This window comes from Eleginops maclovinus, chromosome 1, assembly GCF_036324505.1.
Source record: "Eleginops maclovinus isolate JMC-PN-2008 ecotype Puerto Natales chromosome 1, JC_Emac_rtc_rv5, whole genome shotgun sequence".
Taxonomy (NCBI): Eukaryota; Metazoa; Chordata; class Actinopteri; order Perciformes; family Eleginopidae; genus Eleginops; species Eleginops maclovinus.
Window position 1 is genome coordinate 10,740,122 of NC_086349.1, and position 24,293 is coordinate 10,764,414.

The window sequence follows — 24,293 nt, forward strand, 5'->3', positions numbered from 1 at the left end:
TGGTTTTTCTGTTTGAGCACTGACTGTTTTTAATCCTTTCACCCTAACTTGGATGGGACTGCTTTACACCAATAAAGGGATGGTTTCTTCACAATACCTGTGTCTGAGGTCTTTCTTTTCTGGGTCCATTTTATACACCCTGTAATGCAAGCACGGCTCCGATTTCCCATGAACGAATGTTAGAGTTGGATTTTAGCATTATAACATGCTAAATGTTATGATGTTGTGTATGATTTATTTTCCATATTTTTCCTCTAAACACCAAGTGTAGATGCCAGCCAGTTCGGACTTCACATTGCACACAATTAAAGGTTCCCTGGAGACTTTTTGACCCCCTTGTAGTGCAATGAGTGTTGTTGTTTGTTTTTTTTATTCTCTACGGTTCACACCAATCGACCAATGTGAAAAAACATTGATTTCTCTGGGTAAAAGGACTGTGTGTTGGTTAAGTGCCCTTGCGCCTGGTTGAACTCCATAGTATCAAGCCTGCACTCAACGTGTGCAATTCATATTTAATGTGTGTAAATAATTGAATAGCCAGCCTATTGAAAGATTCACACAGACTGCAGTGTGTCAGTAAATGTGTGTGGGCAAATAAACCACGTTTAATGCAAATGATGGGTTTGATTTATTTTCCTATTTAATCTGGTTTGCCTTTAGATGCAGTGGGTTTAACCTCTCGCAATTCAGATTAAATTTGAAGGTCCCCTATTATGCAAAATGCACTTTTTGATGTATTTTATACATAAATATGTGTGTGTAAGGAGACTCTCCTTAACCACATCTCTAAAAACGAGGTACAAACGAGCTGATCCAGATTTGCTGCCGATATGACGTCATAACCGAAATGCAGGCTGGCTTTACATTCAAATCCTTGCAACGTCCCGCCATGTGACACGTTCAAACCTAACATCCGCAATATACACTTGCGAGCTGAATCCCCTCCACAGCACCTCTGTGTGTCTGTGTGTTCAGCAGGATGTCTGCAGGAGGGAGTTAGAGTTGTTGTGTATAATGAAACTTAAAGCGACAGTCACAGAATCAGCACTTTTGGAACAGGGCTGAAATAGAGGGGTATGAGGCATGGCTACAGTGGGTGATCTGTTTGGTATTTTGAGCAAAACACTTCACAGACATGTTATGTATAGATATTGCTCTACAATATATTGTTCAAATATAGCATAATAAGAGACCTTTAAAGTTATTTTCAACTCGCAATAGATTCAGGAGCGATAATAAAACAGGAAAATTAAAAGCTACAAAATACAACCTGAGCTGTCATAAACCAGCAGTTATAAAGGAACTTGTAATATTTCAATTTAGAAAATGAAACCAGAAAGAAATGTAGGTAGGACCTTCTTTGTGGATTTTAAAAAGAAATCACATGCTTCATACAAAGATAAGCAGTTTTCTGAATGTGTTACTAATGAATGTGTACATTTAAGGCAAAGCAGCCACATCCAGAATTACAGTAAGATTGAATTTTTCCGTAAAACTAACAATGTTTTCTGTACTGTTCTTTGTTCAAGTTAATGACCTAACTACAGCGGGTCAGAAGGAGCACAAAAGATTGGATGTGATATTTGGGATGACCTTTGGCCTCCCTCTTATAGCGCAGCAGGAGCTTGTCTGACAGTGTGACAGCTGTGAGTGTGTGTGAGGGAGAAAAGTAAATGGGCTGACAGATTGTGCATGTGCAGTATGTGTTCGCACACTGTGGATCCTGGGAAAGGAGACAGGCGGGGCGTTTCTGTCCTGGTGGCCATCTAAGCATCTGTCTGTATATCTGTCAATCTGTCGTATGGATCCTTCTCTAGTAATGCACAGACGACCCCACACACACATTATAGTGTATATGAAGACATGTGGCGTGGCTCACACACCTCCTGTCAAACTGAATTGTTGCTACTTCAGCAACTTTCAAATTTACATATATACACTCAAAACAAAAGATACATTAGATTATTTACAATACGGTAATATGACTTCACATAATATACTATACTACTATACTATTTTTTCCGGATATTTTACGATACTATAATAGTTAATACACGCACACTGAAACGTAGGCCGTATAGTGCTTCAGGGTAAACCAAATCCTTCAGCTTTACTGAGACCCCACCCCCCCTGAACACATACATGCACGCGAACGGTCGTTCAGACACAAAGGAAAAACAATGTACAGAAGATTGTCTCACTACGTAATTCAAAGGTCAGTGCATATATTTTGAAAAAAGTAATTTAATTGTTAAAAAACAAGACACTTTCTCTTTTCATAAACTGAAATGTGACCATCACAGTAAACCAAAACCCACAGTTGTCTTTGTTAACTATCTCTCTTGCTAGATAACACAAGAGCTTAGCAAAAATAGGTTTTTGAGATTTAACCTAATTTATCCCTTAATAAATAAAAGATTAAAAAAACTGCAAACATAATGAGAAACATTTTATTAAACCCAGCAGCACTTATTCAAGCTGATTGGTATTACCAACAACATTAGAATCAACTCAAAAGCTCAGAATTTGATTAATGGAATAAAACATCTCATTATACAACATCTATTTAGAATCACAGCATAAAAGTTTAAAATCATAGTTTAGGCACTGAACTTTTTCTCAAATCTAGAGCTAAAATACTTTCTAGCTACATTCATGTAATTACTTATCACTTTGTGTTCGTACCTCCCAGTTGTAACTCTATTCAAGCCTGAAAAAGACCTTCTCTCCCACATTACAGTAGCGTAAGCATGAGCTGAAGGAGAAAAGTGTTCAATCTGGTATCAGCATCCAATATTCATTACCATTCATGATTCATCATCATTCACTTGGGGGACATAATCTTCAGAAGTTTTATAAAAGCAACGGAAAACCCTGTTGAGTGAAAATACTGTGGTTATGTATAATGGAGATGCATTTAGCCATTTCTACTATGGGTTATTATATGTGAGATGTTTCTCCTATCCCTTACTCCCCCTCCTCACCCCATCTGTCACTCCAGTCAGATACTCCCCCCTTCCCCCCATTTAGCTCCTGTACTCATCCCCGCAGTCCCCGATGAGCGCCATGAGGTCCCTGGAGCGCCGTGTCACTGCCTTGATGGCGGCGCAATCTTCCTCCGTCAGCTTCAGGTCAGGGCTGCAGCTACGCACACTGTCACTGATGTGTTGCCCCGCCCCAGCGACGCCCAGCCGGCAGCCCACAATGACCCCGCCCACCGCAGGGCGGTCCAGCACGTAGCGTGTTGCTACGCTGGCCACTGAGCAGTCGTGTGTCCTGGCAACGGTGTCCAAGGCAACGAGGAGGTCCTGGAAAAGGCTCCAGCCCCCCCAAGAGTCGATCATCTTCTTGTACTTAGAGAGGGAGGCAGTGTAGAGCTCCGCCCTGGAGTTGGGCTCTGTCTTCCCCAGATATCTCTCTGAGAGTAGACCGCCCGCTACGAGCGAACAGTCATGGAGGAAAGAAGGATGGTAGAGAGAAGCAGGGGTTACAATGAGTCAGGAATGAGGAATAGGATGGAGTGAAAGGGGAAGTTGAAGGAAGAAGCAGCAATAAAGAAATGGAAGAATAGAATATATGCGATGGAGAAGGAAGAAATGGGTGAAGCAAGAGATGTTGGAGAGAAAAAAAACAGAAAGGTAGGAGACCAGTGAGGTCAGGAGGAGGATGGGGTGCAGAGACAGAGGAAAAGACGGGAAGGGAAGTGGAGAGAGGATGTGGCGTCATATCGACCATTTTACAAACCCACCATTTTACATCTTTACACCATCATACAAAATGTGTTGCTTGCATCATTAAACATGAAGTAAACCTTCTTTGTTACTGCTCTACTGGAGTTACACTCATATATCTGGGTAAATTCAAATGATAAAAACATTCATAAGTAATGAGTGTATTTAAAATGTATCTCACCCAGCGTGCCATAAGTGAGGAGCTGAATGTTGTTTGCCACACAGAACTGCTCCATCCTGCCTGCAGGTCGCTGGTCTATCAAAGAGTACTGAACCTGCAGGGCGGACACATTAAATACACGGTTTATAGATGCACTGAAGAAGAGAGACTAATGGACAACTGTGCCAGCATGCAGCTGGAAGTGTCACCTGGTTGCTTGAGATGCGAATGCCTCTGCTGGTGATCTCCTCCAGCCTTTGTGTGTCAAAGTTAGTGAGGCTAAGCTCTCCTGAGGAAGAAGGAAAATACAGGTTGAGAGTACAACAAGTCTGAGAATAAATTTAAAAGATGCCACACATAATGAACTGCCTTCAGAGAATGTGTGTGAACCCTCATAATTGTGTTATCAGCCTAAGAGCCAGATCGTAATCAATTATAATATAGTATGATGAATAAACGTTATAAACCAAGTTCACTTTAACATTAAGAACAACATAATTCTGATATATCTGATCTGTGTAATCAGTCTGCTAATAAATTGGTCTGCAAGTCTAACGTTTATGTAATGCTATTTTTGTGATTTTGTGTAACTCTGTGTACGTACGTATAAGTCCCTCCTGCTGCAGGTCGGACAGGTGTCCCAGTGCGTCCAGGTATCTTTTGTCTCTATAGTCCCACCAGTGGAACTGAACGCAGTCCAGGCTGTCCACATGCATACGGGCCATGGAGCGCTGCAGCGCCTTCAGCACCACCTACATACTCACAGTTACAGATTCTGTTACACTGTCAACAGTAAACATACAGACATTAAACCTTTTTGATGAGTTTAATTCATCCTAAAAGATTAAAACTCTCTCTGCATATACCAACACAAACATATGATGCCACACAATGCCATGTATGCTTGTCATTTGTCTATGAAATGTGTTGTTACCTATTGGCCAACATATACAATGATATCAATATACTTGTAATAATTCAATGTTGGCGACTACATCAGTATAGCTCTAATTCAATGTGCATAGCTCTGAACCTGATATATGATAATCTTAAATCGTCGTAAGTACAAAAACATGATTTTGGTTTGCTTATATTTGGTTACTGACAATTTGGGAGCATCCTATTGGTACAAATAGCAATAAACCACAGGGTCAACCTGGATAATCCTGTGATTATGTTAATTGTTGCCATAGTTGCCCTAACCCTCCTCAAACAAAGGATATAGGGTTAATTATTTATGGACGACTCAACACCAACACTTTTACTGAGAATTCTCCGTGCAGCGTTACATTAGTCAAGTGGGCCGCAAAGGTGATGTCCTAGTTCTTCTAAAAAGACACACACTGCTCTCTAGTGGATAAAAGTGTTCTCACTGTAAAACACTGCACTTCACCCATTTTTCTCACCTTGCGGTCCATTGGTCCCGGTCGAGGCACATATTTGGTCAGACTCTGCAGAGCTGGCGTGTCATTTCCAGAGTTGCACCTCTAGAGATCAGAAAATTATTATTATTTTACTACAAAAATTTGAATTGATCTCTGTAGCTTGAATTTATTATAATCTAATTATTATTATTATGTTATTCCAGTTTCATGCTGCCAAAACAAGTGTAACAAATGTAACGGGTGTAAACACATTTTAAAGGATTCAGAATGTAAGAAATTTGCCTTGATCAGTTCATTTTAAAAAGGTAAAAGGTACAAAGAGCCTGGAAAGCTTGTGTGTAATGCAGTGACGAACCATGTCTGTCACAATGGGACCTTCTGCAAACACACGCATTTTTTTTTCTAACACAAAACCACTCAAATGCGTATTGCATGGACCGAGAAAGACAAACAAATCGACATCACACTATAATATTACAGATAAACAACACAGATGCAATTGTCATTTATGCATTTTATTTAAATTGTATTACATTTTATTTGTATGATAAATTCAATATTACTATTTTTTATCTGAGGGTTCCAGGATATTCTCTGAATACCTTGAAGGCACTGATGGTTCACCACTGGTGTAATGGGGTAAAATGACACGAAAAATTGTTCACACACTGACAACAACTTTTTCAATATTTGCATTACAGATGCGTATAGACAGAGGGATAAATATTGCTCATACTCTTTGCATTGAATAACATAACTTGTTTTAGTCACACGTTATAATGTGTTGGCTGCGAAACAACTTCACGGTTTTACAAGTTCTACATTAACTGTTTATATAAGTTCACTAAGATTATGATGGGAGTAGAGAATGGTGGCGTTGTCTGCAAATAAAATCAATTTCAGCATGTCTGAGGTGTTGGTAATATCATTGATATAGATCAGAAAGAGTTTTGGTCCTAAAATTGAACCTTGTGGGACTCCACATGTTATTGGAAGTTTGTCTGATTTTGCTTCGCCCAACTCTACATATTGCAGTATATTCCTCAGATAACTCTTAACCCGCTCATTAGTTGGCCCCTAATGCCATAATGTTCTAGTTTTTTTAGCGGGATATTATGATTAACTCTATCAAAAGGTTTCTTGATATGAGCGGGCTCTGCAGATCTGCTGGCATATCAGCTCTTACAAGACCAAGATTTCAATGGTGATTGAACTTTTGCGGCTTGCTGAATCCATCCTTGTTCAGTTCCCGGCCTCTCATCTTCCCCTCTACTCTTTCCCTTGTCCTGACATGAAATAGTTATTATGTTGAGGGGTAATTCAGCCCAGTGTTTGCATGTATGCAGTTCATATAAATACTATCTGGGACTGTGTCTGTGTGTGTTGTGTTGTGTTGTGTTTTGTGGTTGGTGTGTGTGTGTGTGTGTGTGTGTGTGTGTGTGTGTGTGTGTGTGTGTGTGTGTACCTGGCTGTTAAACTGTCCAAATATTTCCTCTGCAGGCCCATAAATGTCTGCCATGTCAAATGTGGTCAGACCAGCGTCTACGTAGGCCTCCATGGCCTCAACTGTAGACAAGAGAGAACATGTATAGATACATTATTAGCTAATTAAAAATCTCAACGACTGATTTCAAAGTAGGCTACATCTAAACAAATGTATAAGAGGTTTTTGTTTTTTATTCCAACCCAGTGATCCACAAGAGTAACCAAACACACAGGTGCTTATATTTTATCTGCAATATTTCCCCCATATTAGTGTTCACTGTTCACCTGCTTTGGCATTATCCACGGCTCCGTGCGCCCCGGACACCTGCCACATCCCGTTCAGCACCCGGCAGATCTCCAGACCTCCGGACAGTCTCACTTTGGGCACCGGGGACATCCTGCGGTTTGTCCCGGGGAAAAGCTACTAGGGACGGCCTGCAGTATGAACACAATACAGCTTTCTTTCACGGTGCATATAAAGCATCACGTTTTTAAAGGCTTTTTCCTTCTTGCATCATGAGAGTTGTCAGTCGATTTAACGCATTAAGCCGTTCACTACTAGAGGATATATACATTTAAATCAGCTACATTCATACAAATGACTTACTTTGTTTGCTGACGTATCTGAAACAGCACACTACAGGTCACAACAACACGCCGAACAGTTACAAAACATTTTGGTGTGTTACAAAAGTGTTACAAAAAGCCTCCAGAGGTTTCAACCAATAGCTGACTCTGTTTAGACGGAAATTATACTTCTTCAGCTTATGGGCTATTGCGTTACTGCCCCCTACTGGATAAAAACTTTCACTTCTGTGGAAAACAAAAAGCGCCTGACTTGTTGAAGAAAGAAAAAATACAATCTCAAATGAAACACAGAGACGTAACACAGTAAAAAATAATCTTTACTTTTCTGTTACATTTCACACATCAACGGAGCCCTTCTTAAGAGAGCAGTGCCTCCACATTAAAAGCTGTAGTCCCATTTTATTTCCTCCATCACCCCACTGTTTCCATTTCCATTGTCGTCGTCGTCGTCGTCGTCGTCTTCTTCTTCTTTTTCCTCTTTCTCTTCCTCCTCTTCTTCTTGCTGGGTGTACCATCAGCCTGATCTGCTGCAGGTGTCTGTTTGTCCTCCGACTCTTCATCAGAAGCTGCAGGCCTCTTTCCACAGGTGGAGGGACTGAGTGGTGTCGCCTCCTGCTCGCTGTGATGGTGCAGACAACTTAAGTCAACCTCCTCTAATTTCAGAAATAAATTATGTAATGTCTCTAAAATGAGCAAATAGCCACTTAGTTCTGTAGTAAAAAAAAAAAAGCATGGGACTACATTCACAAAACTACACTGCAAACCATTACATTCAAGATGTTTACAAGAATAAAAGATGTCCACGGAACATACTTTCAATTGTTTATTCTAAGATTTAGTTAAATATTACATATAAACAATCATTTAAGTTACACTTCAGCATTTACCTTATCTGAACCACTGGCTCCTGCTTCTCATTCCCAGCCTCGCTGATTGTGACAGGATGACTGAAGCACATAAGTTAAAGCAAACAGCCATATTAATTTAGTTACAGTAAAACATAATTAAATACACAGAATTTCCATTTTACAAACTTAAGCTTTCAGACCGCAATACATTTTAGAAATGTGACAGGTTGGCCCTTTGAATTAGAGCCCCTCTGAGGAAATTCAGAAGAGCCCTGGCTTATATTTTTGAATACCCACACAGTATACAGGAAGGTGCACACATGCACTGTTTTACACTCACAGTTATAAACTATACAGAATACAGGTGGAATACACATGTGCATGCATCTGGAGAGGGCCAGAGCGAAGAGGCTGCCCGTCTCGCAAGCGTCAGGGAGGTGAACTGGCAACTCTATAGCTACCAGTCCATACTCCGTATCTTGTTGGTCCATCAGGACTCAAACCAGTCCCAAGGCAAAGTCCTTACTGACTACCAAATTACGCATTATGAGCAAGCATGACCCAATTACAGTATTTTCTAAACCAAAACAATAACTTGACCATGCAGTATTTACCTTTTCTGAAGTGCTGGCTCCTGCTTCTCTGCTTCATTTGCAGCCTCGCTGATTGTGACAGGAGGATCACTGAAGCAAAGAAGTAAACAAAATGATACACCAAAAGCCAATAGCTATATGCATTAAATCACACCTGATTGAATGCACTAAATGCAGTGTGGATTAATTCCATTAAACAAAATACAGACTTTAAAATGGCATTATATTTTACAGGTGTGACACATAGGCATGTCATTTTCTAAATCACGACAATAAGTGTTGAAACATCAATATATTTAACTTTACTTGACACCCCAGAATTTACCTTTTCTGAACTGCTGCCGCCTGCTTCTTTCTCCCAGCTTCGTTGTGTTTCTCCAACAGAGCCACGAAGAAGCCGTGGGTGCCGGTTTTTGCAGGGCTGGCTCGGAGACACTGAGTGAGCGGCTCCAGGCCTCGTTCTGGCCACTGAGACAGCAGAGGAACCAATCTGAAGGATAACCACAAAAAGCATTGATTTTCTGGAGTCAGACACTGAAAATGGTACCATATCATAGTAAATACAAAACATGTTATCAAGGAGGAACCACAAAAGCTGTGACCCAAACAGCAAATATAAAGGAAAAATAGGAAAAGCATATGATCAGATATTTGCAGGTACACAAACATCGCTGCGTTTGTTAATAGTTAGTGAACATTGACTGTTGCTACCTGAAGCCGGGGTTCTGCTGCAGACAGGCTGTTACGACTTCCTCATTCTCCTGGCTGTGGATGGAGCAGGTGGAGTAGACCAGGCGCTTCAGGCGAGGGAACTTCAGGCCGTGGTTGAGACACCGCAGTTGGAAGGAGGCAAGGGCGGCCAGACGAGCCTGAACCTTTTTCTGGTCAGCAGAGGAAGCATCGTCACCGAGACACACCATGCCTGGATAACAGACAGATTTTAGAAATGATATTGAAATCCCAAAATCGCATGTACAGAGGTTGCTGATTATGAACATGTGTAAAAATGCTTCATTTCATTCATGTTATCAGAGACATTAAAATGGGGACATTCAGTAAGAAAGTTTGAAAAAATGATTACTTTTTGCAACTCTGCTTTTTGACTTTAAGTCGTATTGAAAACAACAATATTATAACAGCAATGTGTACGAGAAATTGTTTACCTTTGCAACAGGTCAAGGTGTAGCCAAGGTGTTTCTACATTGATACAGTCAAGTACTTTTGTACAGTAGTCATTGGGGGATTGATGGAAAGATACAAAGATAAAGCAGTTCTGCAACACCTCTGTTTTGATATTTGGACCTTTTATAAAAACATTTATATTTTTGTCTAATAACGGGTATGTTCCCCTCTTTGGGCCGCAAACTGTTATTTAAATGAAACCGGTAAGTAACAAGCCATGTCAAAACTAATATAATTCAATAGAAAGTGCTACAAATGCACTGAATCACTTTTCTGATTTTAAAGACAAGAGGGAGTATACTCGTAAAATATGCAACTAATAAACATAAGGAATCTGCACTCACATTAACAATTATCTTGCATTTTTTGGTTCCAGAACACATCTGTATCGCATTATACATAGACCTGATTTTGACCCAATGAGCTGGGCTGGGAATATTTAGTCAACCAAACTGCTTGGAGCAATAGGGATGATGTGTCGGTCTGATACTGGCCAAATCACTGGATTACCTGAGGAGATTAGGCTAAACTTTCCCTGAAAAACTCTCATTGCATTATTGGACATGAATATATGGTATCAAATAAACTCCGGTCTGCTGACATGATGACGTTACAGGATGAATGCGATGCATGGGATATGAACACCAAAACGGTTTATATTAAGGTCATATACGATTGTATGATGGGTAAATCATATGACTAAGAAAACTCAGGTCACCCTCCTTAAGGGGGATGCAAAGGATTTGGATGTACACCTGTTAATGTGGCAAAAAGGTGACAAAAAGCACACAGGAATAACTGATACATACCTGATCCGCTGCAGGAAGGATCCAGCAGGATGTACTCTACATCTTTAAACTGTGGGCTCTCAGGGTCCACCTTCAGGAAGTCCTGGTTGCCCAGCTGCTGACAGGTGACCCCGGATCTGAGCAGGAGAGTGGCCATGGTGGACAGACGCTTGGCATCCAAGTCATAAGCAAACAGCTTGCCCTTGTTCTTCATGATGGCTGCCAGGTGGCTGGTTTTGTTCCCTGGGGCGGCACAGGCATCGATGATATGTGTACCAGGTGGGGGGTTGAGGAGGTACGCTGGGAGGCAGCTGGCTTTGTCCTGTAGAATGATGTGGCCGGCCTTATACAGGAAGTGGTCATGGAAGTCAGTCTTAGGAGGGAAGACCAGCAGCTCTGGCAGATGCATGTCCATCACAAAGTATTTCTCCTTCAGGGTTAGGTCCTCCATCCTGGACGCCTGGCCCAGGTAGGAGAAGCCATCCCTCTTTAGATAGTCCACTGCATCCTCCACGGTGGTCTTCAGGGTGTTCACACGCACATACCTGGGCAGCTTTTCCCCTAGCATCTGCCTGACGCTGGGTGGGAGAAGGTCCTCATTCTTGCTGACCTTCTGCTTCACCTTCATACGGGCCAGCACCGACTGCAACCTGGTACGATGCTTCATCATCATGGTTTTCCAGGCTCCTCCGCATTTCAGCCCGTGGCCCATCAGCAGGTCGTACACCAGCACCTTGGCCAGGTTCATCCGCATCTTGGTCTGCTTGAGCAGCTTGGTGGACTCGATGATTTCCTCCAGGACGGAGGAAAACTTCTGGGTCTCCATAACCAGAGCGAACAGCGGTTTGATGTTCTCAAATTTGCTGTCGTAGACTAGAGTTTTCAAAGCGCCCTGCTTCTTCTCAGCTTTATCCAGGACCTCTGCGGCTTTCACGTAAAGAGCCATTCCCACTTTTAGCTAGCTAACGACTCTAAGCTAACGAGTACTTTACCTACTTTCAAATATTTCTCTTTCGACACCTGACCGGAGACATTCCTCCTCCTGAAGTACGTTCCGCTCGTTTTCCCACCATGCACATGGCAAGAGAAAGCTCGTGACCCCGGAAGTACTAACTTTGACGCAATGTTTTGGTCTGACGTAAAAATGCCGGGACAGCCAATCAACGATGACATCTGAAAAATAATATTAGGGCACTTAATGATATACATTATTAGTGCAACAAAGAAAAGCTAAAAAGAAACAAACAAGGAAGGATATCTCAGACATAGATACAATGAATGAATAACCAGTCATTGGTTTTTTTATTGATATGAACTATCAGAGGGTGCTATTCACCTTTATATAGTCCATACTCACCTTACCTCTAAATGAAAATGCATTACATTCTCACTATAAATACCCTTGTTTTTATATATAAATTGTATAAATTATCCATAAAAATATGTGATAAATGTTAAATTACAACTTCTAAGCCGAAATGAAAATGTAATTTTAATGTACATTTCCAAAAGCCTTCTTGGTATTAAAATAATGATTTCTCTGACTTTTGATTGATAGATTTCCTTTTACCTTTAGTCTGGGGACAATTTACTCAAAATTAAATGATCAATTATCGCCTTTTAGAGTGACCGTTCCCAGGTGATTACAATATTAAGTTTTATTGTTACTGTAATGCAGAAAGTGCCGGTAGAAATAGATGTGAGAACTGAGGGACAGGAAACTGAAGTGAAAATAACTTCATTCTTTCATAAAATGATCTGAATATTTCCATGTGGAGATATGAGAAATCACAGTATTTAAGTTCACACTGGTATTTATTTATTGGCACAATATGGACAATTATCACTGCAATAAATCAGTTAGCTGTCATTCAATGATGGCTTAAAAGCATACCTGTTATATAATATCAATGCCAGTTGCAGATAACCCTTCCCATTGATCCCCCATAACAAGTAACAATTCCGTTAAGAGCAACAACAGTAAATCTACAAGACTCTTGAGAAAACCAATCATTAAGGCCACCTTTCAAGCATAGTTGACCAATAATGGAAAAATATAAACAATTTCAGAAAGATTAAGAAAATAAACAAAAACCTGACGAGGTTTGGTCTTGTTCAATCTGCCCTTGCTCTACAGCATACAAAACAAATAAATAACAAGGAAGGGACAATTGCAAAACATTTAGTAACAGAAAATGTTGGTCACTTAAACATTTTGCTTTAGGTACTGAGTAGCCATGCATACTGCATAGCCATTTGACTGCCAAAGACCAGAGCAAAAAAAACAGAAACACAGGCTGATGTTTGAAGCAATTGTATTGCAGCAACGGTGAGGGTAGCATCTTTTTAAACTATTTCAGGATTGCATTTTTACAGTCGAGCTGCTTTATTTGAAGTGCAAAGAAGTTGCATTTCACTCTCTATTCACTAGCAGAGAAATAGTTTGTGCTGTATTACAGTAGCCTGCTGGTTGGCATTAGGCTGTATTGTGCGATTTTAACCAAAGAGATCCTCAAGCTACTCTTTGTCAATATAGTTTTAGTATATTATATATTGCTGCTGTTGACTACTGCTGCAATGTTCAGATGAGGCTGAGTTCAGTTGGTTTAAGCCAATATTTTGAAGAAATGTATTTGAGGGGGATGCTGTCCATTCTTAAAGCATAGTATGGCGGATCAGTTGTAGAGGACTGAATAACCAGACCCAATCGTGACATAACCCATCAGTGTTTAGTGACCCCACTGGGCTTTTTACCAGTCTTGGTCTTTAAAGAGTTTTTGTATAGAAGAAGTCTTTCTGTGGTGTGAGATGGCAGTCGGTTCCTCTTGGCTCTAACGATACACGCTGCCATGGGAGACAGCCGGTCGAACCCCCCTGATGTGGCCGGCACTGCCAGCAAGTTCTTGGCGATGCTCTGAAGAAGAGGAAACCGAGTTGCAGATTTCCAGAACAACACATTAGAGTTGCTTTCCCGAAGTGGTTCTGATAGGTACGCATCAAGCTCTGTCTTCATGGTCTTTGCCGGCGGCTGGAGGAAGTTGAAGATGGATTTGCGCTTGAGGTTGATCCCGCTGACTCCTTCGCAGTTGTTGTCGTTGGAGCTGCCACCAGATACCTCCCCCGGCATGCTGTCTTGGCTCTTCTCTTCGCCATTCTGCTGATTCACCTCGTTGCTTGTCTGTTCTTTATCTGCCTCAACAGAGGGAGATGCTGAGGCCCCCATGCTTTCTAAGGCAGCTTCCACGATGGTGCGCGCCAGATGCTTTGGCGGTGGCGATAGGAAACCCGTATTCTCCTCCTTCTGTATGGCATCTGGAAACGGCTGAGAAAAAAAAAATTCAAACAAGGATGAGAGTTCTGATTCTGGGTGCAGACACTCAGAGTATAAAATGCCATTTGATGCAATAAATAAAAGCACAACATAAAAGCAATGATTCTATTTTAATTCAATACCTGCAGTTTGATCCTCGGGTCCAGCACAGCAGCTATTATCAGGTCCTTCTGGTGAGTCAGGGACTGGAAGTGTGTGTGGAGGCCCGTGCGCAGGGCCTTGTTGAAGTGGGTGTAGTTGGTGACGATGCTCTCCAGGGCCTTATCAAGGCCGATAAGAGAAGGTGTGATATAAGAAATACTCACTCCATTTCCTTGCAGTACCTTGTTAGGAAGAAGCAAAAAAGATAATTATCTCACATAATCTTTTTACGACAACACTACTGCATTTCCATACATGCACATAATATTTCTAAAAAGGGATTCACAACAAAAAAATAAGTCTCTTAAATCGGGGCTTAATGTACTATGAATGGTAGTAGATATTAAAAAAGATAATAAGATTCAATGCATATTACTTAATATTTCTCCTAAAGCCGTCTTCATCATTATTTGCCACCAATGCAGAAAAAACGACAAGAAAATTAAGAAAACTTGAAATGCCAGTATAAATAGGAAAGGATTTGTGTCCAAATGGGTCAAACAATGTTCAGGTTTTGAAAAACATAAAACATATACACATGTATTTTATTATGAAATCTGATCGAACGAATCCATGAGATGTACTTTCTCTTTTACCTGCAAGGCCTCCTCAAAAGGCTCAAGAACACCCAGGATGTCAATCACTTGCTCCCTCTTGGCCATGACCAGAGGCGGGACGCTGGCTGTGTCGTCGGCCTCTATGCGAGCCTGAGCTAAAAGAGTCATGATGGCGCTCCAGGTGGTCTCCTGCACCATGCGGCGTAAAGACAGCATCATGGAGTTCCAACGACAGCTACTGGAGGAAGGGCACAGGGACACGTTGCACTCCTTCATCAAAACCTAAAAAAAATAAATAAAATTTAAAATCTGAAAAGAATAATCTGATCGCTTTCTCTGTTGCTGTGAACTCTAAAGTGTCAGAGCTCAGATACAATTTATAATATGTACAACAGTAATGTTTTTATAAGCAAATAGCACATTTAGCTGATATTAGCCTTTATGTCTGACATTGTCTTATCAGCAAATAAGATTACATTTGCTAAAGTTGATCTGCTTTGACAAATCAACTTTGCACGGCTAAATGTTGTTTAGTTACTTGCTTTGATTTGGACAACAGCTGCCACACCCAGCTAGCATAAGAGAAATAAAAAATAAATGGTATTGGTAATTGGCAAAATTGTTATTTCAAACATCACTATTTGCCCAGAATTGTCCAATGCTTCCTTTAAATACTCTATATACAGTGGGGCGAAAAAGTATTTAGTCAGCCACCAATTGTGCAAGTTCTCCCATTTAAAAAGATGAGAGAGGCCTGTAATTTTCATCATAGGTACACTTCAACTATGAGAGACAGAATGAGAAAATAAAATCCAGGAAATCACATTGTAGGATTTTTAATGAATTAATTTTCAAATGATTGTGGAAAATAAGTATTTGGTCAATAACAAAAGTTCATCTCTATACTTTGTTATATACCCTTTGTTGGCAATGACAGAGGTCCAACGTTTTCTGTAAGTCTTCACAAGGTTTTCACACACTGTTGCTGGTATTTTGGCCCATTCCTCCATGCAGATCTCCTCTAAAGCAGTGATGTTTTGGGGCTGTCGCTGGGCAACACGGACTTTCAATCCCTCCAAAGATTTTCTATGGGGTTGAGATCTGGAGACTGGCTAGGCCACTCCAGGACCTTGAAATGCTTCTTACGAAGCCACTCCTTCGTTGCCCTGGCGGTGTGTTTGGGATCATTGTCATGCTGAAAGACCCAGCCACACTTCATCTTCAGTGCCCTTGCTGATGGAAGGAGGTTTTCACTCAAAATCTCACGATACATGGCCCCATTCATTCTTTCCTTTACACGGATCAGTCGTCCTGGTCCCTTTGCAGAAAAACAGCCCCAAAGCCTGATGTTTCCACCCCCATGCTTCACAGTAGGTATGGTGTTCTTTGGATGCAACTCTGCATTCTTTCTCCTCCAAACACAACGAGTTGAGTTTTTACCAAAAAGTTCTATTTTGGTTTCATCTGACCATATGACATTCTCCCAATCCTCTTCTGGATCATCCAAATGCCCTCTAGCAAACTTCAGACGGGCCTGGACATGTACTGGCTTAAGCAGGGGGACACGTCTGGAACTGCAGGATTTAAGTCCCTGGCGGCGTAGTGTGTTACTGATGGTAGCCTCTGTTACTTTGGTCCCAGCTCTCTGCAGGTCATTCACTAGGTCCCCCCGTGTGGTTCTGGCATTTTTGCTCACCGTTCTTGTGATCATTTTGACCCCACGGGGTGAGATGTTGCGTGGAGCCCCAGATCGAGGGAGATTAGCAGTGGTCTTGTATGTCTTCCATTTTCTAATAATTGCTCCCACAGTTGATTTCTTCACACCAAGCTGCTTACCTATTGCAGATTCAGTTTCCCCAGCCTGGTGCAGGTCTACAATTGTGTCTCTGGTCTCCTTTGACAGCTCTTTGGTCTTGGCCATAGTGGAGTTTGAAGTATGACTGTTTGAGGTTGTGGACAGGTGTCTTTTATACTGATAACGAGTTCAAAAAGGAGCCATTAATACAGGTAACGAGTGCAGGACAGAGGAGCCTCTTAAAGAAGAAGTTACAGGTCTGTGAGAGCCAGAAATCTTGCTTGTTTGTAGGTGACCAAATACTTATTTTACCGAGGAATTTACCAATTAATTCATTAAAAATCCTACAATGTGATTTCCTGGATTGTTTCTCCCATTCTGTCTCTCATAGTTGAAGTGTACCTATGATGAAAATTACAGGCATCTCTCATCTTTTTAAATGGGAGAACTTGCACAATTGGTGGCTGACTAAATACTTTTTTGCTCCACTGTATCTGATATGTCAGTTAACTAAAATAACCATTGAACAAAATCATACTTCCTGATCATTTTGGGAGAATAAATGTGTTTGCACACACCAAGAAAAAAATGCATCCTTCACATCATGTAGAAGCATTTCATAAATAGTTCTGATTCCATCTAAATGATTCAGGACAATACATTGTCACGGTTTAATACAGAAAATAGACCTAATGAACAAATCACTGAAACAAGACACACTACCGGTACTACATTATCTGTGGATGTAAAATCTGACTTGGTTATTGAAATATGTACCGTTGTAAAAAAATAATAATAATACAGGGTAAATTACAAGACTTCATTTCTCCTACCTCGCTCCAGTAGGCGCTGCTCCTAAAAAAAGCCACCACGTTGTGGACCTGGGAGATTAAGTTTTCCACAACCCTGGAGTTCTGCAGTGCCTCTTTAATCACAAGCTGCAATGTTCGGGCCACACAGGTGAGCCTGTTCCCAATCTGTAGCTCTGAAAAAGGGGATTCTGTTTCAGGCATCTGGTTCGACAAAAATTTCACCATCTCATCTCCATCTGGTTCCCCCCTGCTGGATGAGCACATGATCTTATAGTCGCAGAACAAACTGTTTCCAGCCAGGGCTTCTTTGGCCTGGTTGGTGAGGACGTAGCCGATGCTGCGAGGAAATATGCCATAGCTCAGCAGAACACCTTCAAGCTCCCTGGCCACAGCAGTGCTGAGGTTTTTGTGGCTGAGGTGACGGAAGGCCACAATGGGACGGTGGATCTGCCAGGAATCACTGACAAAGTGGAGCTGCACCACAACTATGGGATCCTCCACTGGATGGGAATCATCCCCTGCCCAAAGGTCGAAGGTGACATGAATGGGGCTCTCACCATCTTTGGTATTGGCAAGGCAAGCTTTAAGGTCACGAATGAGCTGAGGCTTGATGGTTCTCTCCACATCATCATAGAGTTGTAGGCCCATGACACGCTGGGATAGCTTGTTGCATTCAGGCCTGACGGTACTCATGAAGGACCTGAAGCCTGCACCTTCAACAAAACTGTGGGGAATAAAGTTAAGAAACGTTGGTATGGTGCTTTTTCAAATGATGGGTGTAAATGTGTTATCTTGCCTAGTGGTTGGATGTGTATATTTAAGTACATTTGGAATGCCAACAGAATAGAAAATGTGTATTTTGATGCAGTAATCCAAATCAGATGACACAGAAGGTAGACCCATGAAAGGATTTATCTGACTTGGAGAAAATTAAACTTAGTTTAACAAACTAACAAATTCAGCAAGGACATTGTATCAGTAACTCCCGCTACAATTCACCTGAGTGGCAGCATGTCCTCAGCGACCATCCTTAGTGCTGCATTCACAAACTTCTCTGGTCCACTGGCGCAGGTGCCGGTGCAGCGCCTGAGCTAGAGCTGGGACTGGAACTTGAACTGCGGGGCAAGGAGGGACTCATGGATGCTAAAGTCTGTGGAAGCGGAGCAGGCTTCTTCGGTCTGACTTTCTTCTGACACTCCTGCTTCTTTTCTTTCTCTAGCCTGATCTGCAGGAAAGCAAAGAGTAAAAAAAAAAAAGCTTGGCATATGGAAGCATCACTGAAGATGAAATATATGTTATTTTGATTACAGTCATGCATCCAAAACCACCCATAAAAATATGATCTGGTTTTTATTGGCATGGCTCTTTTTGGGAGGTGCTTTATTGTGATTTAACAGAAGGAGCTCTACAACATTTTGGTGTCTTTCATTTGGTAAAAGTTCAAAAGCAAACAAGATTAAAAAAATAGAATCATGATAGATAGCTTACCACTTTAGGAGTTACTGGTTCAGTGTCTAATACAACGTCACATTTGAAGTCCAACTGTAAAACAGTAAGTTAAGCACAATAGTGTCTTTGCAGCAAAATATTATAATATGACAGTAGCACACATAATGTTTGAGTATATAAGCAATCATTAAATAATATCTAGCAAAATGGGTAGCATAATCTAATCTATTAAACAGCTATAGTAATGTATATTCTAATTTTCTCACCAAGAAATTATTGAGAAAATGGCAAAGCTGAAAACGATAAGCCTTATATAGTATGTGCTTAACTTAATTAGTACTGTACCTCTCCCTCCACAAAGTGTTGAATATCAAGGGAAATGCTGTCAGCTAGGTCTTTGTACAAGCCCAACTCTGCTTTTCGCTTGATGGTGGAGTTCCAGCGATTTTTCACAGAATTGTCTGTCCTGCAAGAGGAACCGAAAAATATAAATTAAAAAGTCTTTTTTTTTGGTTTAAAACAGGCTGAAGGTTTCAAGGTTTCAAGGTTTTATTGGTCATATGCACAGCATATACAACGTATATGTTGGCAATGAAAATCTTATGTCCCATGCTCCTCCAACAACTCAACATAAAAGGTGCAAATAAGATAAATAAAATAGTGCAAAAAGAGAGACAAATGTTTACAATAACAACAATAAAGATTTGACCGTTGTTACATGCACATCCTTAGTTTAAGAATAACAACTAAATCATGCATTTCAATGACTGTCATCAATTTGTATACAAACTTCAGAAAAGCAATAACATCTACCTGACCCACCTTCCAGGGAGCAACCTTGCAATCTCAGCCCACCGGTTTCCCAAAATGGTGCGGGCTTTGTGGATGATGAGGTCTTCTTCATCGGTCCATGAGCTCTTTTTGATAAGTGGGTCGAGGTGGTTGTGCCAGCGCTCACGACACCGTTTCCCCAAACGTCCCTTCAGGTGCGTGGCAATTAAAGACCACTGTTTGATGCCGTGCTTGGCCACCAGTTCTACTATCTGTCCAGAGAAAGTAAATATGTACACACAGGAGTGAAAAGTGAGATGCGGCAATGTTTACAACAAACTGGGTTAAAGCCAAGTCGGTTTAAGATGTTCTGTGTAGTTTTTTCACCATTTCATCTTCTTCTTTGGTCCAGAAGCCCTTGACTAAATCAGGATCCAGGTGCTTTTTCCAGCGGTGCACACAGTCAGATTCTGTCCGCCCCTGCCAAAGTAACAGTCAAGTTAATTTAGGGAAGAACAGTTGCATTATTTAAGAGGAATAGTAAAGACTTTCTTTGACAATGTGGTGGCATCAGCCATTTTCTATGGTGTGGCCTGCTGGGGCTGCAGCATCTCGGCTGCTGACAGGAAGCGACTAAACAGACTGATAAGGAAGGCCAGCTCTGTGCTGGGGAGTCCTCTGGACACTGTGGAGGTGGTGGGAGACAGGAGAATGGCAGCCAAGCTGTCATCCCTGCTGGATATTGTGTCCCACCCCCTCCAGGACACCTTGTCCGCACTGTGCAGCTCCTTCAGCGACAGGCTGCTGCACCCGCGGTGTCTCACGGAGAGATACCGTGGGTCCTTCCTTCCTGCAGCGGTCAGACTCATTAACCATCATGGCTCCCTGTACACCCCCACACATATAACAACACTGACTTTAACACCCCCTTGTTGTGTTAATGACTGTGCAATATATACCATGGTATACATTTTGTGCTTCATGTATATATTTTTTGTATCTTGGGTGTGATATTATTAAGCTGTCTTTGGCTCTTTCTGCTGTACAAATGAAAATGTCCCCTCTGTGGGACGAATAAAGGTATTCTGATTCTGATTGCATTATTTACAAGGAATAGTAAATCAACATAGAGATTGGTCAGCATTGTTCTTTTTTAAATGTTCAACAACCTGATAGACAGAAACAATGCTGCAAGACAACTCACCTTACTTTGTTTAACTAAACTTTAAAAGTTGACTGTTGATTCATTAATTTTCTCTCACTGAGTTGATTGCGTTTCTGCTAAATACTTACCGGTAAAAAAACTGCAATGGTTTTCCAATCCTTTTTCCCAACATTGTTGATCAGGATTTTGAGATTGTCATCCTGCACCCAAGAGAAAATCAGTTCAGATACACTACAATTGATCTTTTTAAACACTTTTGCCAGTAGCTCCGGAACAAACCCATCCATAGACACCTATGGGATAACATTTCTTAAGCATGAGTTTGCACCTCTGCCTCAGTTGGCTCTTCTAGCCAGCATGCTGCATAACATTAAAGCCATTGAAGCAATGATAGCAAAATAAAGGAAATAATAGTTTGTTGCTCTAGAAAATGCAATCAGCTGAATGTATGATATATAGACATCAGGATCAGAGCCCTCTTTTTACGTACTTCTTCCTGAGTCCATTTGACTTTACACTTCGAACCATCCTTCGGGTCAGCTGTGTCAGAGTCAGTGTCAATGCACATGTTACTATCCCCCTCTTCGTCCATGCTGCAACCACAGAAAACCAGAAATGTAAACGTGTATAGCTTGGTTTAATTATATAAAGATTATGATTAGTGACAAGCATAGCAATCCCTATCACTGCCTCTCAAGGTAACATTGATATCAACATATGACATAGACTTTATAATGGTGCAATTGAGTTAGAATGAAAAATGGAAAAATGAAAGCCGAGTTGCTACTGCTGCTTTGAAAACAGGTATGCGCAATGGCATTTTTCATATACAAAATACAAATATATCTAACTAAAGTTGTTTTGCCTGACTTTAAACTTTTTCTCTCTGTGGGAAGCTTGTGTTTTTCTTTTTCCCGTCCTGCAACATTTTCATCATGCATGCATTTTTTTTCTGCGCAGAATCGTGATAGCTTAACTACCCATAGACAAGTTGACATAGCTTTGCAGCTAACAGAATCTGCTAAACCAAACAGTTGTCTCTTGACTTACATATTCTTCGTTCTCATATATATCTCAAAAGTGCACTTGGCAACCCCCAAGACCAAATTATTGGGACAAATAAGCCAAAATTAGTATTTTAACCAATTAACTTACATCAAAACTTGACTAACTTCAAGCTAGCAAACTTGGCTACATAGTATCATGAGCACGCTTGAGGAAAGGTTGACTGTTATTGAAGTAGTGCGCCTCTAGCGGAGCATTGTGTACTCAAATGCACCATTTTCAGGGGCGAAAAAATAAGGAGTTGTGATGATTATAATGGAGATATTTAGCTGAAATGACAGTAGGGAGAACAAATACATTCCTACCTAAATTTCAGACTGTGCAACTGCTTCTGGAAAACAGCCGGGTCCAGCTTTTCCAGCTCACTACCATGACACAACAGAACAACGGACATGAAGGAGAGGAAACACTCGTCTCAATCACACTCTCACACTAGAGCAATGTAGCCACTTGGAGTACAGCTGTATCGGTGGTTACATTATAATGAATACAGCTGTGAGATATGTTCACCCGGCAAACTGCCCAAACTCACTTCATATATATGTTTTGATTGAATGCAACGTTAACGTCTCCCACACTTACCCGCGCGACATCCCTCCTCTGTCTTTGCTCGCAGACTGGAGCTCTCAGCTGCTGCTGTAATAGTTTAACAGAAACTAAAACAAACCATAGTTTGGGGGATAAAAGTCAGCTCAAACAACACACGCTTGACTAAACGCGTGTTAGTTATTAAAATACAGACACAGATAGAGAACTTGTGGTCTTGTATCTGTAGATATGTACCCGGGAGTCAGTGCTGTTGAGCAGGCGATGTGTTCAAGAACAACACGGCTGTACAATCTCCCCGGAAACCATGTGGGGATGGTTTGCATTCAACCGACGCTAACGGCTGCTGTTGCTGTGCAGACTATTTTGCCATACATGATGTTTCCCCTCTAACATTAACGTTTGTAAATCAATTTAAAATCCCACCAGTGTTAATAAAGCGTTCATAACAGTTTTATTTACTCGTGTTTAAGGCCAACACTAGTTAAAACTTGATAGCAGCATTAGCCTCTTTACTAAATCTGGCTAGTTATGCTAGGCTAGGCTACAATTCATGTCGCTTTAGCTAATAAGGCATAATGCTATTTATTTTCAGCTTTTTTTTTTTTGTTTTACCGGAATGACAGTGCTATGTTATCATAGTTTTGATGCTAAAGACAGTAGATACATGGTACAACCTTGACTCGTTCAGTTTGCCTGTTTCACATCACCATCCCCTGCACTCTTAACAGTGTTGCTAAGCAACATTTGGTTCCACAAAGCAAATGAAATCACACAGTGCCTCCTTACAAAATAATGGCTGACAGCAGTTATTTAACAACACAAAAAGTTAAATTGGAAGTTAAGCTAGAAGTTTGAAGGCTATCAGGCAGAGAAACATAAATAATTTTAAAAAACATAAATACAATATAAATAAAGACACATGCAACACTTACAAGCAATGTTTCCTTAAACCAGTTTTTCCACCTAAACACATGACGTTCATTAAATTATCTTTGATCTAATATGTTTGAATACGTGATCTATAAGGTAGATTACAAATATTGTCGTGTAATTCCTCTAGTTTCACAGGTTGAGATGTTACTAGCTACTGCTTCTGTTACGCTAGGCTAGTTAGCATTTAGTCAGCGTATCTTTTTTACTCATTTGTAATCTGATACTACTGCCTTTTTAATGCGGTAAAATAAATTAAATAGCTAATATGTTAATAGTTGAAGAAAATAAAATCTAAATTAGAATTAAAAAAAACATATTATTAGGTAAATAATCTCTTCTTCCTCTCTTTTTTTATTTGACATTTTGCAGATGGTTAAGTCCTGTTGCAAGAAGATTTCATGAAAATGTCTTATACTATGTACAGATGTGACACACATTTTTTATACATAAACTGATTTATTTGAATGATTCCGTTCCATCCGTGAGGTAATCACCCTGATCACGTGTTTTGTTTCTTATTTTGACCACTAAGTGGTACAGTTGTAGAGTAACCTATGTTTAGAGCAATGTCACCATTTCCACTTTCATGTTTTTTCTCACTGGTGGACAGGTGTGTCTCTGGGAGTTAATAATTTACCTATTGGATCACTCTGGAACATTTAAATTAATAAGTCTCTGCTGATTATGGTGGCCACTTCTTGTTGAGTTGATATGCAGACAAGCAGTAAAATAGATAAGAGACAGCAGCGAAAACAAGTCCAAACTGCCATAACAAAAGGGAAGTCGATAAACCAATACAGTCATCTTTAAAGATTTCTTGAATTTCTCTTTTATATGAAATATTATCCAAGAATCTTCGATTTTGCTCATACATTTTTATGTTGTATCCCTCTTGCTTGATCTTTTGTTTTATTTTACTTTTGACCACATGACCTTGCTTTGATCATGTCATTGGTTTATAATAT

General features: G+C 40.7%; 3 protein-coding genes across 3 annotated transcripts; all 3 read right to left on the bottom strand.

Annotated features, from left to right (window-relative positions):
- Nucleotides 1–2,432: 2,432 nt before the first annotated feature.
- LOC134870400 (uncharacterized oxidoreductase YccK-like) lies at nt 2,433–7,546 on the bottom strand. The gene is made up of 8 exons (XM_063892557.1): nt 7,369–7,546; nt 7,047–7,196; nt 6,742–6,842; nt 5,298–5,378; nt 4,496–4,643; nt 4,101–4,180; nt 3,913–4,006; nt 2,433–3,436 (listed from the first exon to the last, which is right to left on the bottom strand). Exons 2-8 carry the CDS (start codon nt 7,156–7,158, stop codon nt 3,027–3,029), a joined length of 1,026 nt encoding a protein of 341 aa, XP_063748627.1. The 5' UTR covers nt 7,159–7,196; nt 7,369–7,546; the 3' UTR covers nt 2,433–3,026.
- Nucleotides 7,547–7,648: 102 nt separating this feature from the next.
- nsun5 (NOP2/Sun RNA methyltransferase 5) lies at nt 7,649–11,873 on the bottom strand. Its single transcript, XM_063892547.1, has 6 exons — nt 10,782–11,873; nt 9,502–9,712; nt 9,116–9,280; nt 8,812–8,880; nt 8,237–8,296; nt 7,649–7,968 (listed from the first exon to the last, which is right to left on the bottom strand). Exons 1-6 carry the CDS (start codon nt 11,704–11,706, stop codon nt 7,761–7,763), a joined length of 1,638 nt encoding a protein of 545 aa, XP_063748617.1. The 5' UTR covers nt 11,707–11,873; the 3' UTR covers nt 7,649–7,760.
- Nucleotides 11,874–12,556: 683 nt separating this feature from the next.
- mybl2a (v-myb avian myeloblastosis viral oncogene homolog-like 2a) lies at nt 12,557–23,108 on the bottom strand. Its single transcript, XM_063892472.1, is given in 14 exon segments — nt 12,557–14,082; nt 14,214–14,414; nt 14,829–15,071; nt 17,418–18,120; nt 18,396–18,447; nt 18,450–18,621; nt 18,885–18,938; nt 19,191–19,311; nt 19,668–19,888; nt 20,004–20,096; nt 20,910–20,981; nt 21,272–21,374; nt 22,152–22,211; nt 22,429–23,108. Coding segments are annotated over 14 exon segments (2,706 nt in total). The 5' UTR covers nt 22,440–23,108; the 3' UTR covers nt 12,557–13,482.
- Between the last annotated feature and the right edge of the window lie 1,185 nt (nt 23,109–24,293).